Source organism: Cynocephalus volans, chromosome X (assembly GCF_027409185.1).
Source record: "Cynocephalus volans isolate mCynVol1 chromosome X, mCynVol1.pri, whole genome shotgun sequence".
NCBI lineage: Eukaryota > Metazoa > Chordata > Mammalia > Dermoptera > Cynocephalidae > Cynocephalus > Cynocephalus volans.
This window is the reverse complement of record NC_084478.1, coordinates 43,379,653-43,397,520: the sequence shown is the minus strand read 5'-3', so window position 1 is coordinate 43,397,520 and position 17,868 is coordinate 43,379,653. Positions and strand designations below refer to the sequence as shown.

The window sequence follows — 17,868 nt, the reverse complement described above, 5'->3', positions numbered from 1 at the left end:
AGATGGGCATCTTATTGCACATATGTATTCTGATCTTGAATCTTCCTCTTAAAAACTATGTGATTTAATCAAGCCACTTAATCTCACTGAGAATCTATTTCTTCGCCTTTAAAATGACATTTATATATTTATTTTGTTTGTTTGCTCTCACACGTGGAAATTGTGTTACATGTGTTTCTCTTGAAGAACGTTTAGGTAAAAATATACATTTTTTTTTCCCCCAGGAAAAAGCTGAGTTCCCAATTATTCATTTAGAAGAGTTATTTTCCCATTATCACATAAATGTGATGATAGAAAATATTATTCTTATTTTGATGTCTTCTGAGAATATCCTTGTTAATGTCTTCCCTAGTCAGAAACCTGCATCTCTATTAATGAAAACACATTATGCTACCATACATATATAAAAATGAGGCCAGGCTGCTATGGACTGAATTGTGGCCTCTCAAAATTCGTATGCTGAAGCCTGAATCCTTGATGTGATGGTATTTGGAGATGAAGTCTTTGGGAGGTAATTAGGTTTAGGTAAGATTGTGAGGATGGAGCCCTTACGAGGAGGTTAGAACTCTTACAAGAAGAGACAGCAGAGAAGCTTGCCTGCTCTCTCTCTCCCTGCCATGTGAGAACACAGCAAGAAGGAGGCTGTCTGCAAGCCATAAAGAGGGCCCTCACCTGGAACTGACCCTGCTGACACCTTAATCTTGAAATTCTGGCCTACAGAACTGTGGTAAATGTTTGCTGTTTAAGCCACCCAGTCTACGGTATTTTGTTATGGCACCCTGAGCTGACTAAGAACTGGCTTTGTAAAGCAGTAAGTTTTACTTCGTGTTTTAACTAAAGTTCATAGAGATGCTCACTAAAAGAAGTAAATGGATTGAAACAGGTCATGATACTGGGGAAGTGGCAGTGGGGCAGTAAGTACACGTCAGATTTAAATGGCTTTGCACATTGCACTAGATAGTTTCTGAACCCTGACTGGAAGTTATTTAAACTTTAAAGACCCACAACATAAAAGCATGTTGAAGTTCTTTAAACTCAGCGAGCGTTCACACTGAGAGTGTTTAAAGTTTAAATTGCCTCCCATAGGGTCCAAGGCACCATCCAATGCCTAGTGGGTTTCTTTGAACACTCCTTTAGTCAGTATGAATTCACAGCATTTCAAGAAGGAAATGGCAGCAACAGCATTAGTCTTCATGCTAATTTTCCTATTCATTCAACTAATATCTCATGGATTTCTATGATTTGTAGAGCGCTCTAGTTGTTGTAACTGTGAAACATACTTAGCCCTTCCCTCAGGAAGCTTGCACTCCAGCATAAAGTAAGTCATGAAGAAGTGCCAATAAAATATTAGAAAAGTTGCAAGGGAGAAAAGCTCACTTCTTGCTTGAGAGTTGGGCATGAAAGACTCATGGGAAAATTAGCATCTGAGTGAACAGTTAAAGGGTTGGGAAACACAGGAATCACAATGAGGGAAAATGGCTGTTCAAATGCAGGATACAGCCTATACACAAACAGAGCTTGCACGGGGTTTTAAGTATTTTTGTTTGCCTACAGAAGTATGAGGTATAGCAAATAATGGATGAGGTTGAAAAGGTAGGTAGGGTTTATAGTAAAGAAATGTACTCAGTGTGATACTAAGGAGTGTAGACTTTAATCTTCTGGTCATGTGGAGCTGATGTATATTTTTGAGAGAGAGTGATGCAGTATGGCTACTGTGAAGCATAACATTTTGACTCCGCTTGATAGCTGGGAGAGAGAGGTCGTCTCATCTTCACTTTGGTGAGTGGGAAAGGGCATCAGCAAATTTTTCTCTGAAGAGCCAGATAGTAAATATTTTAGGCATTGTGTAACATACAGTTTCTTTTGAAACTGCCCAACTCTGCTGCTGTCGCTAGAAAGCAGCCATAAACAATAAGTAAATGAATGAGCATGGCTGTGTACCGATAAAATTTTATTTATAAAAACAGGTGGTGGGCCATATTTGTCTCATGGATCATAGTTTACCGAATCCTGCACTACACTAAAGGGTAAAATTGATTAGATTATTTTGTTGTTGATGATGTTGTTTTATTATCTTTGTTACAGCTGTGGTTGTAGCTTTTATTCTTGTGATTCCAATAGTGGCTTTTACTTTATCAATCTTAACAAAACACTAAAACAAATATGACCATCCTCACACATGAGAAAGTGAGAATTTGCATAGGGCTGGCTTAAACCCAGTTAAGAAAGGGTCATGGAAGGTAATAATCACAGTAGGTAGCATGTACAGTCAGCCCTCCATATCTGCAGTTTCCACGTTGGCAGATTTACAGGGAGACTGTAAGGAACTCAAGCATCTGTGGATTTTGGTATCTGCAGGTGGTTTTGGAACCAATCGTCCATTGATAATTAGTGATGACTGTATATGTCTTCTACCTTTTGTCAAGCACTTTTCTAACCATTTTGCAAATATGTACATATTAAGCCCGTACAACAGCACTATAAGGTAAGTTTTATTATTGTTCCCCTTTGCCAATGAGAAAAATGAGGCACAGAAATTTCACGTGACTTGCTCATGCTCACATACTTTAAGGGAAACAGTGCAGCCAGGATTTGAACACAAACAGCATAGCTCAGGATACTTCCTTCTCGAACTCCATTCCTTGCTATCTTTTAGTAGGTTTAAGGGGATTTTGTCATGTTATTTAGCTGAAATTAAAAGCTTGACTGGGATTGTTTAAGAATTTGCCAAAGTCTGTCTTTGGAAAATGTGTACTTATTGTAGATAATGGCTGTTCTATATTCTGAAGTCCTATAGACTCTAGGGTCCCCTGGGACCATTTGGTTATCTTTAAATACAGAATTTTTTTTTATCAAAAAGAATTTCTTTCAAAGTTATGTGTCTTTTTAAACATCAAGGCAGAAATAGGAGTCACATATAACTTTGTTTTTTTCCAAGTGCAAGACTTCTGGTGTTCACCATTGTCCCTGAAACTGATTAATTTACAGAGAAATGAAATTTATTTCTTACAGTTATGGAATCTGGGAATTTCAAAGTCCAGGGAACACATCGGGTGAGGGCCTTCGTTCTGCTGGGGTGACTTTCTACAGCAACTCAGGGTATCTCATGGTGAGAATAGGCTGAACAAAAGAGTTAACCTGCTCACTCACTCTCCTTATAAAGCCATCCGAACCATGCCTATTACTCCATTAGTGGATCAATCAATTCATGAGGACACAGTCCTCACAATCTAATCACCTATTAAAAGCCCTACCTTTCAATTACTGTAATAGGAATTTCCACCCTCTTAACACTGTTATGATGGAGATCAAGTTTCTAATACATAAACTTTTGGGGGACACATTTGACCCATATCAGTAACTATTTTATTTTGCCATGAGGGTATACATTATGCAACAAAAGATCATAGTTTAGGATAATAAAAATGTTCAGAATTAATGTCCTGGTGATAGAGACTCCAATAAAATACTGACACAATACTAGATTGCAGAGTCATAACATTAGATGCTACTGTGCTGTGTGTTGACTTTTTCTTACCTTTATTTTAAAGATGGGGTCCCCACTCATTTGTAACAAAAGAAAGCAAGTGTAGTATATAGAAATCTTTGGGTTCAGACAGACCTAGTTTTGAATCTTAACTCCATGCTTCACTGCGTTGAAACTAAATGTTTCTAAAGCTCTCTGTTCATGATCTATGAAAATGAAAATTATAATGAATAGCATAAAAGTTTCATGAGATGTAAATTATTTTTTTCTTTATGAAAGCATATGACATGATCAAGATGCTTACAGTGCTATTTTTTCCTTTTTTCGCCTTTGAATTTTATTGAATGTAAATTTCTCATTTGAAAACCTTAATCTAGATCATACCGGAATATAATTATAGACTGATCTACAGAGCATGAGAGTTCACATATTTATAAAATGTTCAAAAATTAGTTAAATTTCATGAGCTGGGAGAAAACTACTGAGTTGCAGAGTCCATAAAATTTTACTGTAATATTTCGACTAAGCATGTCTCCTTAAACTGTGGACACATTTTCTGAAGGCATGCTATGTATTATGACTTCAAGATACTTTTGTGTGTGTCAAAATGGCTGAAGGCATTTTAACTTTGCATCTGAGGCTGTATTACTAACATGTTCTTTGTATACCATTTTATCTCTATGTTTAGACATTTTATGTTTCCATGTAAGAAAACTACCATGAAAAATCCATTTGTCACCATGTTATCATTATGTAGATAAGAAAATGAAAGAGAAGCAAAATTGAAGACAAGACAAGCCGTGGAAGGGAATGTGCGCCCTCTAGTGACCCATATTTATTTCTCACAAGTACATACATCAGCTTTTCTTTTTGGTTTCATCATTTTAAATAAACTTCAAATAAATGGCTCAGAAATTTCAACTTGCAGCATATGATCATAGATTTATTACTATGACAAGATTTCATCTATCACTTAAGAGAATATTTCTATTAACCTGTGTTAAGGTGATTTTCTTGCACAGAACTCTGTTTCAAAGAGACTTTCAATTTATTGAAAATGAAAAATAGGCTTTAGGCATCTGTGGCTTAGCAGCATTTTATTTCCAACCCTGTAGGTTATGTAATTTTTGTTCACATGCTTTCATATTTCTTGGACTTATAACTAATCCCTCTAATACAGCTGGTTTTAATATCTTAGAATTTGGGGAATTTCCTTAGTTTTTAACTTTTAAGGTTGTTTCTCTGAAAGTTATATGAACAGAAGATGTAAAAGTGACTTCAAACATGTCATACTCTGGAAATAAATATTACTAGTGTCTTTTGAAATCACTAAAATTTGATACCATATTAAGGTAGGAAGATTATTTGAAGTCATTTTTATCTACCAGGTGTTGAAATATTTTAGTTAGGTTTTTCTTTTTGCAGAGAAGCAATAGTTTTGCAGGAGTTGTATTCTCTTCAGTGCAATCAACTATCCTAGAGGCATAAAGATTAATACCACTGACAGAGAGCTCATAGAGCTCTCTGGCATTGATAGCTTAAAAATATTAAATCATTGGGTTTGTATTCAAGGGCATATATTTTTAAAGGCAGTATTTTTATACACATTAAGTATATACTTGGTGTGTCATAATTGACAATGAAGATGCACAGTTTTAAGGATGATATTTTATTTTTAAACTATAATTCATATTTTGAGGCACAAATTAAGTAGGCATATTTTAGGACAAGGTAAACTACACAAAAATTGATTTTTTTAGAATCGTTTAAAGATGCATTTCAGCACAATCTGGAATCATTAAATTTTACTGTTCTGAAACATATTATTTTATGAGTGATGTGTTTAAAATTACACATAAAACTAGAAATACATTTGAGATCGTACAAACATAAGAAAGAGCAGGTTGATAGGAGTATTAAGGTAGCAGTTTATACTAACTGAAGACAGTGTCCTTTTTCATTTGTCATATTGTTACAGGTGCTGTGTAAAATGTTGAAGAGTTTATAGGCTTCTTATTAAAACAGGGAATTATAATATCCTCAGATTTAATTTAATTTGATTGCTAGATAAACAGACTAATGTAACTGGAATATCAAAACCACAATATAAACAAAGCTGACCTCAATTTTCTATCTCAGGTCAAATCCTCTTTAATTAGAGAGTTAAGTAAACATATTTACAAGTAATTTTTTTAAAGTACCTATAAGTTTTTACTTCAAGACTAGTTTGATGGCGCTTTTAAATTTTTACCATTTAAAGGAAGAAGTAAATGAAGATCAGAGAAGTTAAGTAATTTCCTCAAGAAAACAGCATAAGAGCAGGGCTTAAACTCTGTGGCACCTGACTTTCAGTTCACTATATTTTCCAATGCGCCATATTTATTTACATTTAAAACACATTTAAACACTCATATATATACAAACAGTCACATACATCATACACATTATAAAATATAAAATAATCATATGGCCCTATCTTCCCCCCCTCCACTAAGGAAAACTCATCCATACTATATAAACACATATATATACACACATCTGTGTATGTATGGTACTCACTGTACAGAGGTGTGTGTATGTGTGTGTATACACAAATTATCTTGTTTAAATTTATTTATGGAAATGTTGCTTTGTTTTTATCCTGGTTAAATAGTATAATTTCCATGTACTCGGTACATCTCAAATTCCTAGTAATATTTTTTTAGCATTAAAAGGGTTTATACTGAATTTCATTTGATATTTTACAAGATCTCCCTGATTCAAATTTAATTTACATTCTATTTATTCAGTTTTTTAAAGCAAATACCATGGGAGAACCTACAGAGGGAGGGACCCATTTTCATAGAAGGAAAGTTGAAGGGGGGAAGAGTAGAGAGAAATTGATCAAGAAAATTTTCACAGAAGATGCACGTCTTTAACTGAGTGTTGGAAGTTGATTAGGAGTTCATTAGATAGTCTGGGATCAGAGGAGTACCTGTATACCGATACAGAATTAAATGTCTTTTCACTTCCTGTAACTCTGAAGAAAAAAGACAATTATTTAAAAATAATAAAATTTTAAAATCTTACCTTACCTTCAAAAAGATTTCCTCCATATATTAATACCAACAAAAAGAATTGTAGTTTTATTTCTGTTAATATTAAAACTTGCTTTCTAGCTAATTAAAATGCACATTAAAAAATTGGTTTGATGAATTACCTGGTGTAGGCTTGGAGCCTTCGGACCCTGCAAGAGTTAACATATTTCAAGAGTTAACCCTGCAAGAGTTAACATTTACTTCTTGTAAGGATGAGGCTTATAAGTTTTTATGAAATTCTACATGCAAAAATGTTAAATATGTAGAATGGCCATTCATAAATCTAGCTCACTAATCAAATTAGTTAAGTCTGGGAGCTTGGAGGATTTCTACTTTCAAAGTTTACACATTTGGGAATGCTGAGTTCCAAGTGGTATATTGCAAATGACTGAATTAAAGTTTATGTAGATGTGTCATCTTAGTTTAATACTTTATGTGGTACTCACTGTATGAAAATTAACAGAACACAATCACTGCCCATTAAGAGACTCTTCAGATGTAATTACCAGTTATCATACAATGAAATTCCATGCAATAAAAGTTCCATACAATGAAATACTATTGACAATTCAAAACTTTTTAAACTGCAAGTGTTTCTCTAGTTCTTTGAGATGCTTTTGTGTTTTTGCCTTTTAATTTATTTTAAGTATTTATAGATGCACACACACACAGAGAGATATCTCTCTGACCATTAGGGGGTATAAATGACCTAATATGCATCTTCTTTATGGAAAATTCAACTGGATGAGGTTGAGTCAATTTGTACAATACAATCTTGAGGAAAAATTTGACCTTCTGAATATTTGGTATATATGCATCATACCTTTTGATATTTTTAAACTTCCATAAAATAGAAGGTCTTTCTGAAAAATGATTTTGGTTTAATAACAAACTCTCTATAAATAAAAATATATATACATAAAGACATGGTTGCCCTGTACTATGAGACTTTAGAAATTTTAGTTTTAGGAGTTAGCGATTAATACATTTGTAAAGGAGGGGAAATGTCACTTTACTGATAAATAATTAATAAGAAAGATGAAATTTTAAAATATACTTGAAAAATATAAGACAGAGTATCCATTAATAATTACAGGAGGAAATATCATTTTGTGAAAAAGGATAAGAAGTCATAATTTTCTTATTCTATAAAGGGGATTTTAAGTTGGATATAGTAAGTCTGGAAATAAGGGATAGAGTCTGTCTGTGATGACATATAGAAGTATAGTAAGTTCAAAGTGAAGGGTGTGAGGAGAGTAAGATGAGTAATAACAAATATATCAATGGGCTGATTCTGAGGGTGTAGAGGCCTATTATGAGCAACATACTATATATCAGTTTATTAACTATGATTTCATGAGAATTTTAAAAGTTAAAACAAAAGAATTAGTAGAAATGAGTGATTTATGAGGAGAGAGTACATGCACAGGATCCAAGATTAAATATGGTACTGAAAATAACTTCAGTTTTCCTTGAGGGTTTTTAAGAAGGTAACTAAGTTACATCTGTATGATATCTTTAGTTAGTGTTTAAATACCCAGCCTCAGGTAGTGCAAAGTACAAAAGAAAATACCACCGACAAAACACTGGGAAGAGTAGATAGCACCCAGTTGATAAAGATGTATAGATTTAAATCAGAGCAGTGTGTTAGTTTGCTAGCATCTCAGCAAAGGCAGCTGAAGAATATTCAATAGCAGTGACAAATGTGACAATGATGAAACAAACCACAGAAAACTATGAAGCAATAGCTGCCAAATTGATAAGGAATAAAATAAAGGTGAAGTTGTTACTTAGAAGCCAGAGTCTGAGTAGGATCAAGGAAGGAGACTGAGTGCATTGTGCAGTGGAAATGTCACTGAGCTTTGAATGTAGGTCGTTGGCACTCGGTGAGAGTACGTGGGAGGCCTTTTGAAATGCTGCCTCTGCTTCTCGTTCACCCTTCCGTCCTCGTTACAGGCATAAAGAGATGGGGATGTCTACTGGCAGAATATTGGAGGGAAAACAACATTGGCAGCTGACAGTTGACTCTCAGAACTCTAAGGGATGGTGTTGAATGTTAGATGTTGGAGTGTAGGCTGAATGCACACTGCGTTGGGACAGAAGAAGTTTTAGTAAGAAAATCAAAGACATGGTTGAAACAGTAAGCTCAAAGGGAAGCAACAGAAAAGCAATGCCAGGAATAGCTCAGTTTGAATCATTTAAGAATTGGGTTTAGGTTCCACCTACTTCCCAGGGAATTAAGATGTCACAATAATGATTACAAAAATAAGTAAATAAATAAGCAGAAAAACCTGTTGAGGATAGTAGAAACTCACTGATATTTTGCTTCATTCCATTTTAGAAAGGAAGTATAATGTATTAACCTATGTACCTATGAACTGAAACTTCCCCCTAAGCAAAACACTCCACTCACAACTGAGCTAGCAAAAATTGAAATCTATTAAAAAGAAATCTGTAAATCAAAAAAGGAGTGTAGTCACTCTCTATAGGATCCTTATGTAAAAGGGAAGTTCAAGTACCTTGTGCAATCCCTTTCCAAATTTATAAAATCAGACAAACAAAAAATTGAATGAGGAAAGACCTCTCTGTGGAAATTCACATTCTGTTGCCTGAATTGATCTGAATTATTAGAACTACATGCCAACTGGTGTCCAGGCCTCCCTTAAAATCTTCACAGACAGAGCAGCATGCAAGTGGTTACCATGGTGTTGACTCCACAAAGCCTTCATTGTGTGGAGATAACCAATTTACTTGGCAGAGCCTCTAGTCTAGAAGCTGATTTAATCCTAATTCATTGAAAAGGCATTTTTTTTATTATCCTAAGAAAAAAATAAGTCCTAGTGTGAGCTGAGCCCTAGTTCTGTGTAAAAAGCACTTTATTTTGTCAAATGGATGCTTCACTAAACCAAACTCCTTGAGAATGTGGACCGATGCATTCTCATCTTTGTTATTTATGGAGTTAATGCCATGTCTGGCACATAGTAATCACTTAATATATACTTTGTGGCAGATAAAAAGGGAGCTATTCGACTGTTTTAAAAGAAAACATAGAATTTCACGTTTTTCAGGATGACATGTGTCTAAAAGTGTTATAAGTTTTCTTTTTGAATTTAGGTTATTTTCTTCCAAACTAAATAAATAACCTTTGTACCTTTTTTGCAATGGGTTGGAGGTGGCAGTAGAGCATCATTATAACATGTTGTAGGGGTGGAAAGGATGTGATCACTTTCTTCCCCATCATAAGGGTCACTGTCAGGTCCACCACCAGCTGACCCAAACAGCCCTTGCCTTGCTATCAGTCCCTCCCTTGGTGTCCCTTCTGGTGGGCGGGCGGATTGCCCAGATTCCTCTTTCCCCGGTCCCGTTGGGAGGAGACGGAGGAAGAGAGCCGTGAAGAGAGGTGAGCACAGCCGCTGGCCCCAACCAGCCCGTTAAAGTACACTCGGATGTGGCAGGGGTTCTGTCAAGCAGTTCCGTTTATTATCACACAAGCATTTGCTTTTAAAGGCAAATGGGGAAGGGAGGTTTTTACATCCTCCAATCAGCTTAAAGGTTAGGAGAACACGCATCCTGTCTCAATGCCTAGCTATTGCAATCACACAGTGTCCACGAGCACGGAAGCGCGTATTTGGCCAATAAGGGCTAAGGCAAGGTTCCCGCAGACACTCCCACCCTACTTCCTCCCAGCGCCGTCTTAGGCTGCCATGTTAATACGCCCTTGTGGGCCCATAATGGCGCCGCTTGTAATGTCACTTAAGGTGGCGTTAGTTTTTAAGGCCCGACAGGTCACAGTCGACACTCCTATAACAAAAGAAAGGTTAACAAGAGAAAAGCATAACAGATTATTTAATCAAAGTTTTATGTGGCATGGGAGGCTTCAGAAATTAAGACCCAAAGGGCCAAGGGAAAACTGTCCATTTGCACGCATAGATTCAATGAAAAGTGGACAGCCAAGTAGAAATGTGATTGGACAGAAAGGGAGTGATCCAATATTAATAAACTAAGTGGGGAAAGCCCCCAAATCCTATCTGGCTGGGATTCTACTTGATGCCTTTGTGTGGCATTCCTTTTTCATAGATACGGGGCAGGACCCCACTGGAATGAGGGTTTTATGACCTACTATTGGACAAGGGTAGGTCAGAAAATGTCTTTATGGCCAGCTCCTACACAGATGGGAGAAGGTTAGAGTAACAACTCTAGTTTTTTTAGCAAGCTTTGAGGGAGAGAGGTTCTGGTTTCTATGACCCACCTTGGGGAAGAGAAATTCTGGTTTCTGTGACCTGCTTTAGGGGAGAATGAAGAGCAATAGAGAGGAGGACAGGAGAAGGTCAAAGAAACCTTGGTTCTGGGCCTGCTTCTGAGGCCTTCAAATGTCCTTTACTTCAAAGTGTTCAGCATGCCAAAGTACCATACTTTGGGGTATTGTTTTCTGAGCTCCAGCAGTGTGTGAAGAAGACCAATATAAATTCTGTGCCTAATGGAAAGCTTTCTCCAACACAGGGCTTGGCAGATCTCTCCCAGCCATGGTGCCAGCCTCGTACCTTGAGTCAGGTTTGCGTTTCAGGGACCTATTAGGTGGAAGTGGGCAATCTTTCCTAGAGGTGGTCTGAATCAAAAGAATGTGAGACTAGAGAGACCAAGAGGGTGAATTTGACAGTGATTGGTGGATCTCTAACATTCATAAGTTAGAGAATATTTGTTGTTTAATTGGGTCATTACTGATTAGGTCAGGCTGATTTAAAGGAAAAGGGACAAATTTAACCCAAGTGGTCAAAATGGACTATACTAACAATCCAAGTTCTCAAAATAGAATTCTTCCAGTGTACAGGTGGATAAGTCAGTGAAGGATTTCACTTCACTGGAGGAAAGACAGGACTAAAGTGTGGGTCTGGGCTTCTTTAGAAACTTGAAGGGAGATTTATCTCTAGGAAAGTGTTTGAACAAAGGACAAAGTAGATTATGTAGTTAAGAGATCTGTCAAAGCCAGACCAGAAAGGACCATATTGAAATTTTGGTCTTTATACTAAGAAAAATGAGAAAGTTGTTGAGTAGTTTTATGAATACGAGTAACATAATCAGGTGTTTTTTAGAAATGATAATTTTTCCAATAGTCCATAGAATATATTGAAGGGTTCCAGAAAGATTACCCAGAGGACAATTGAGAAGCTATTACAGTAGTTCTGGTCACACCCAATGACAGCACAAATAAGGATGCTGGCTGTGGAGACTGTGAGAAGCATACATATTCAGGAGATGGATTACACTTTGCAATAGATTAAATATGGGAAGGAAGACAGAGTGTCTTAGTCCATTTGGACTGATATAACAAAATACCATAAACTGGGTAGTTTATAAACAACAGAAGTTTATTTTTCCCAGTTCTAGATGCTGGGAAGTCCAAGGTCAAGGCATCAGTAGATTTGATGTCTGATGAGGGCAGGCTTTCTGGTTCATGGACAGTACCTTCTTGCTGTGTTCCCAAATGGTGAAAGAGAAGAACTTTAGTTTCTTCATACCCTTTTAAGTGTGCTGATCCCATTCATGAGGGCTCTACATCCATGGCCTAATCACCTCCCAAAGACTGCATCTCTCAATACTATCACATTGTGGATAGGTCTCAATATATGAATTTTCCGGAGACCACCGCAAAGAGGAATGCATCAGAGATCAGAGATTGTGATGCCATTCACAAATCTGGGGAACGCTGATAGAGTTCTAGTTTGGGAGAGAAGATCTGACATTAAATCTTGACATCTAATATTGAAGGAACTTTTTCAGCATGCAAGTGGAGGCATCCAGTAGGCAGATGACTATGTGGTTGTGGAGCTCAGAAGAAATGCCTGAATTAGAGATATGCATATCAGAGTCATTTATATATAGATTACAATTTCAGTCATGACTATTGATAAAATTGCTAGTGAGAGAAAATAATACACTAAAGTAGAAGACAATTGACATTGAATTAGGTCTTGAACTTCGGTATATAATGACAGGCGAAAGGAGGGGCTTGCCACAAAAAAAAAAAATATTGGTGGTCATAAAAACAGAAGAAAAATCAGAATAGAGTGGCATTATGAAGGCAAAAGAGAATTCCAAAAAGGATAGTATGGTCAGCAGAGGCCAAGAGAAAGCGAAACTCTCCATTGGCTTCCCTTTATCATGATCACTTTATCAAACTCTGCTTTTGTGGAGAAACAATATGAATGAATTAAAGAGTGAATAGAAAGTGGGAAACCTATTCAGTAAACTGGAAAACTCTTGCCAAAAGTTTGCCTTTGCAGAATATAACAGAATGGATCGAGGGGAATATAGGAGACGAGAAAGGGTTGATTAAAAAAATAGGAGTCAATAAAGTATGTTTAGATTTTCATATGAGTAATGCACTTGAGAGAGGAGTTGAATTTCTAGTAGTTAGATAATAGAAAATTGATAGACCCAGATGACTGAGAGGAAATATGAGAATAAAATCCAAGATGCCAGTAGGGCGATTGACTTTAGGTTGAAAAAGAAAAGGAAACTCATTAAAATGTAAGAGAAAGCAATGAAAATGGTGCCTGCATATGCAAGTAAGATGGAATATTGGGACATCGCAAGTGAAAGAAATTCTAGTGAAAGAAATTCTAGTCTGATGTTTATACTTTATAAGGTATAGAACAAGGTCATCTGCTGAGAGAGCTAGAGAAAGTGTTGATCAGAGCTTTGAGAGCTTTGGAAAAAAGTTTTAAATCATTCCTGGGGAGAGTCAGAGCTCAAATTGAAAAAAAAAAAAAAAAAAAAGCATGGCAGGATGCTGAGTTTATTTGAGGCTGTTGATTTTTGCCTTAGTTTGGGTTGCACCAAGAGTAGATCTAGAGGCAAGGATTTAGGTACAGGTAGTTTATTTGGAAAGTGATCCCAGGAAGTGCAGCAGTGAAGTGAGGTAAGGAAAAGAATGCAACCAATAAAGGATTATTTAGGAGCAGTGGTCAGGTTATTGCTGGGGGCAACTGAGGCTCAACCCTGCCAAGAACCCTCTGAGACACTGCATGTAACATACTTCAGGATTGTTCAACTCAGGGGCAAGGAGCTGGAATATTTATCCACCAGCACCATGCTCTCACTTGTTAGGGGTCATTTCTGAAGTATTAACACCCCAGCAGACCTGCTCTATCTCATGCACTGGCAAGCGAATGCCTGCAGGCAGAGAGAGACAGGTGTTTTTATGTTGGGCCAAAGGAAAAACAAAAATGTCTTTCTCAAGACATTCTAATGGTAAACATGCATAAATGTTGATTGGAATATAATGTGGTTCAGCGGATTTAGTGGGTAACTAAATGACCATGGTCAAATAGTACTGATTTAATCAGTTAACATTAATGGGGGGGGGGATTTCTACAGCATGCAAAAGAACTCTTCTTTTTAATCAAAATTATAAATGAAGAAATACAAGACTCAATAATTAAATTTATGTATAAAACAAATGTAGGAAAGATAATAACAATCATGTATGATAAAATAAAAATACACAAATATTTACAAAGCATAAACTACTGAAAGAAAGTACTATAATTCAGTTACATAGGGTCTGGAGGAATTCAGGTCTCTGTTCCCTCAATTTCTAGTTGGGTAGCCTCGGTAAGTAACAACTCAGTAAATAGGTATTATTATGAACCAGTCTCTCTTTGAGGTGAAAGACATAATAATGAACTAGATGAATTAATTTCCTGACCCATGATACTACAAGTCTGAGGTCAATTAACTTAATTTCTCATAGCCTCTATCTCCTTATATGGGCAGGAAGATTGGTAATGACGAACCACAGGATTTTGCAAAAATACAAAACGTGTATGTGTTTCTGTAAGGATTATGTGTTCTGTGAAGCTCTATATCACTTTAATTTTAAAGCAATAGCCTGCAACCAATGTGAAAAATTCTAACAGGTTTATAGGATTTAAATCCTTGAAATTTGAGTTCAAGAAATCAGTTCATAAGTTTGTATTAGTTAATAAGTTGCGATAGAGCTGGCTTAATGATAATTTATGTGAAAAACTTTTAGATGTTTTAGCTCAATTTCACTTAAATGTGAGTTGAAAGTCTAATATTAAAGTGAAAACACTGATTAAAATCATAGGCTGCATCACTGAATGTACAGTTGTCTATTCTTCCTTGGTTATACAACATACCGGTGATATATTCCCTATAGGTGCCAACTTTTAAGAAAACTAAGATAGTGCAAACCATGGAGTATCTACTGAAGTAACTAGGAGTAGAGTTGGCTGATCATCAGGTATCTTCTAGTGGATTTAAAGAGCTGATTTAAGATGTTTAAGTATTGTAATGAAAAAGAAAGTATAGCATGGTGATTAAAGTATCTTTCTTGGTGTTATAAATCTTGTATCTTTTATTATGTTCCACGAATATCCTATGAAAATTAAGAAAGTCATTTATTTGGGGGGGGGCATTTGTTTGTTGGTTTGCATTGCTTTGCTTTGTTTAGTAAACTGTTGGACTCGATGAGTTCTAAATTCCCTTTTCATAGATCCTTTATCGATGTTAGTAAAATCTAAGGGTGCTTTCTTAAGAAAAATGTACACAAATTCAGAATTATGCCTGGAATTTCAAGTTCTTCTTAGATATCCCCTCACCTTTGTAACCCATCCATGACTTCTCTAAAATCTGTGCTTTTAAAAAAAAATTAAATTTATTTTTAGAATTTATTTATTTTCAGTTTTATTTACATTTATTTTTGTGGGGTACAGTGTGTTGCTTCCATACATGAATATACTGCCAGTGAATCCTTAGGGTAGATAGCATAGTTTTGTACCCTTACTCCACCCCTTATTATTTTTAGTTGAAAAATAGAAATTGTACATATTTATGGTGTGCGACATGATACTTTGATATATAAATGCATTGTGGATGACTAAATCAAGCTAATTAACATATCCACTACATTGCATACTTATCATTTTTTTGTGATGAGAACATCTAAAATGTACTTTCTTAATGATTTTTAAGTATAGATTACATTGTTATTAACTATAGTCACCATGTTGTACAATCGATCGCTTGAACTTATTCTTCCTAACTGAAATTCTGTATCCTTTGGCCAGCATCTCCTCAACCATCCCCCAGCCCCTGGTAACCACCATTCTACTCTGCTTCTATGAGTTATCCTTTTTAAATTCCACATTTAAGTGAGATAATGTGTAATTGTTTTTCTGTGTCTGACTTATTTCACTGAAGACAATGCCCTCTATGTTTATTGATATTGTTGCAAATGATAAGATCTACTTCTTTTTTAAGGGTGAATAGTATATTTGCCACCAACTTTTCTTTATCTGTTTATCCATCAAAGAGCACCTAGGTTGATTTCATATCTTGGTTATTGTAGACCTGACTCACCTAATCAGGGTAAATAGTTTATTCCCAGTAGCTCCAAGATCCCTGAAAAAAAAAAAAAAAAAGAATGTTTAAAAATAACAGGGTAGGTGATTAAACATTTATTGCAGCATAATAACCCACCCCAAAACTTAGTGGCTCAAAACAGCAGTTATACATCATTTCTCACAATTCTACAATGTGGGCAGGGCCCTTTGAACATTTATTTGGCTCTATGTGGCATCAACTGGAGCTCTCATTTGGCTGTATTCAGCTGGTAGTGAGACAGGTCAGCAGGTCAAAGAAGGCTTTATTCACATGCCTGAAATCTTGTGCTCCTTAATGTGGCCTCGCCTACTGAATAGATCAAGCTTTCATAAAGCATGGTCACTTCAGGGTCATTGGACTTCTTATATAACAGCTGCATTCTCAGGGTGTGTTGTAATAGGACAAGCTCCAATGTGCAAGCACTTATCAAGCCCTTACTTGCCTTGCTATTACTAATATCCATTTGCCATAGCAAATCACATGGCCAAACTCAGAGTCAGTATGCTTGGAGAATACACAAGTTCATGAATATCCGAGCTGTGGTTCAATGGAACCCACGAACAGGAATTTTTAGTTTCTTATAAGTACTTTTCAAAAAGAAATAGGGTCATCTTTGTAAGTAGTAATTTTTCAAGCAGTGCAAACATTCAAATAGAGGCTGGATAATAGCTTATAGGAGATATTGTATAGGTGAATGCTAAATTCAGGTGAATAAAATTATCTCCATGATCATAAGACTCTAGATCAAAGCTGACTCCAAAGTTTGAGCCTACCTGATGAGGGAAGTAGTGGTAATATTAAAAGAAATAGGGTCATCAGGCAGGAGTCTCAGATTAGGAGCAGAATGATAAATGTGGATAAATTGTTTTCTTTTTTTCATGTAGAAGAAAGAGAAGATCAAGAAATAATGAACTTTATTATTTGCCGTCTTAGGTTGGATGTTGATATAACTGAACTTCATAGTTGGATTACTCGCTCGGAAGCTGTGTTGCTGAGTCCTGAATTTGCAATCTATCGGAAGGAAGGCAGCTTTTCAGACCTTAAAGAAAAAGTCAATGTAGGTTTTGCATTAATTTTTATACATTTTTCTATTTTGTGCTGCTTGTAAATGCTATGCTTTGTTATCTTTGATTCTATTAGAGTTGACAGGATTAAAGCAACATGATATGGAGCCGTTTAATACATCTTTAAAATATGTTTTAGGGAGCAAGCAAAATCAAAGTTTAGCTAACGAAAATCTTTCCATAAAGATTGACCAGGAATGCTTTTCATAAACCTCTTTAACTTGTGCATTACATAGCTGTAATTAACAATTTTATAGCATGAACTCATATTGATATTCCTTCATATATTGTTCTGTTACTTCAAGGCTGGTCCGTAACAAATTTGCAGAATAGAATAGAGTAGAATAAAATAAAAAAGAGTAGATTAATAGAACAAACCCTTTAAAATACTATATTCAGGACCCTGCTTTTGCTCTCACTATCAGATATCTGTCACTATCATCAGACAGTTATTCTTTATAGTTATTAATATCTGTCATAAATTATAACATATTTATATTTTCCAAATATTTATGTATTAACTAAATGATGTCCAGACTCAGTATTTACTTACAACAAATAGTGTGCTATTTTTATTCCCTTCTGGGACATTATAGTTTTGACCTTCACTATAGTAATTTTTATTAATTAAATAAGAACTGCTTTATCTTCAGGGAAATTATCAGGGCTTTGATTTTTCAACTTCAATGATTATAAAACATCCATTTTTGGTATATAATTGGAAACAGTTTGTAAGAGAATTTCTAACAGGTAGAGTAAATACTTTACAATGAGCAAGCTACAGAAACAAATATTAAGAATGTCAAGTAATTTTAGCCAAAGAAAGGTCACA

At 35.7% G+C, this 17,868-nt stretch overlaps 1 protein-coding gene across 2 annotated transcripts in view; it reads left to right on the top strand.

Annotated features, from left to right (window-relative positions):
- The window catches only part of DMD (dystrophin), a 2,107,999-nt gene that overhangs the window by 678,883 nt on the left and 1,411,248 nt on the right, over positions 1-17,868 (top strand). For both annotated transcript variants that reach the window (XM_063083086.1, XM_063083084.1), the window contains exon 18: positions 16,906-17,029. In XM_063083086.1, coding sequence (XP_062939156.1) covers positions 16,906-17,029 — 124 coding nt within the window. The remainder of the gene's footprint in view (positions 1-16,905; positions 17,030-17,868) is intronic.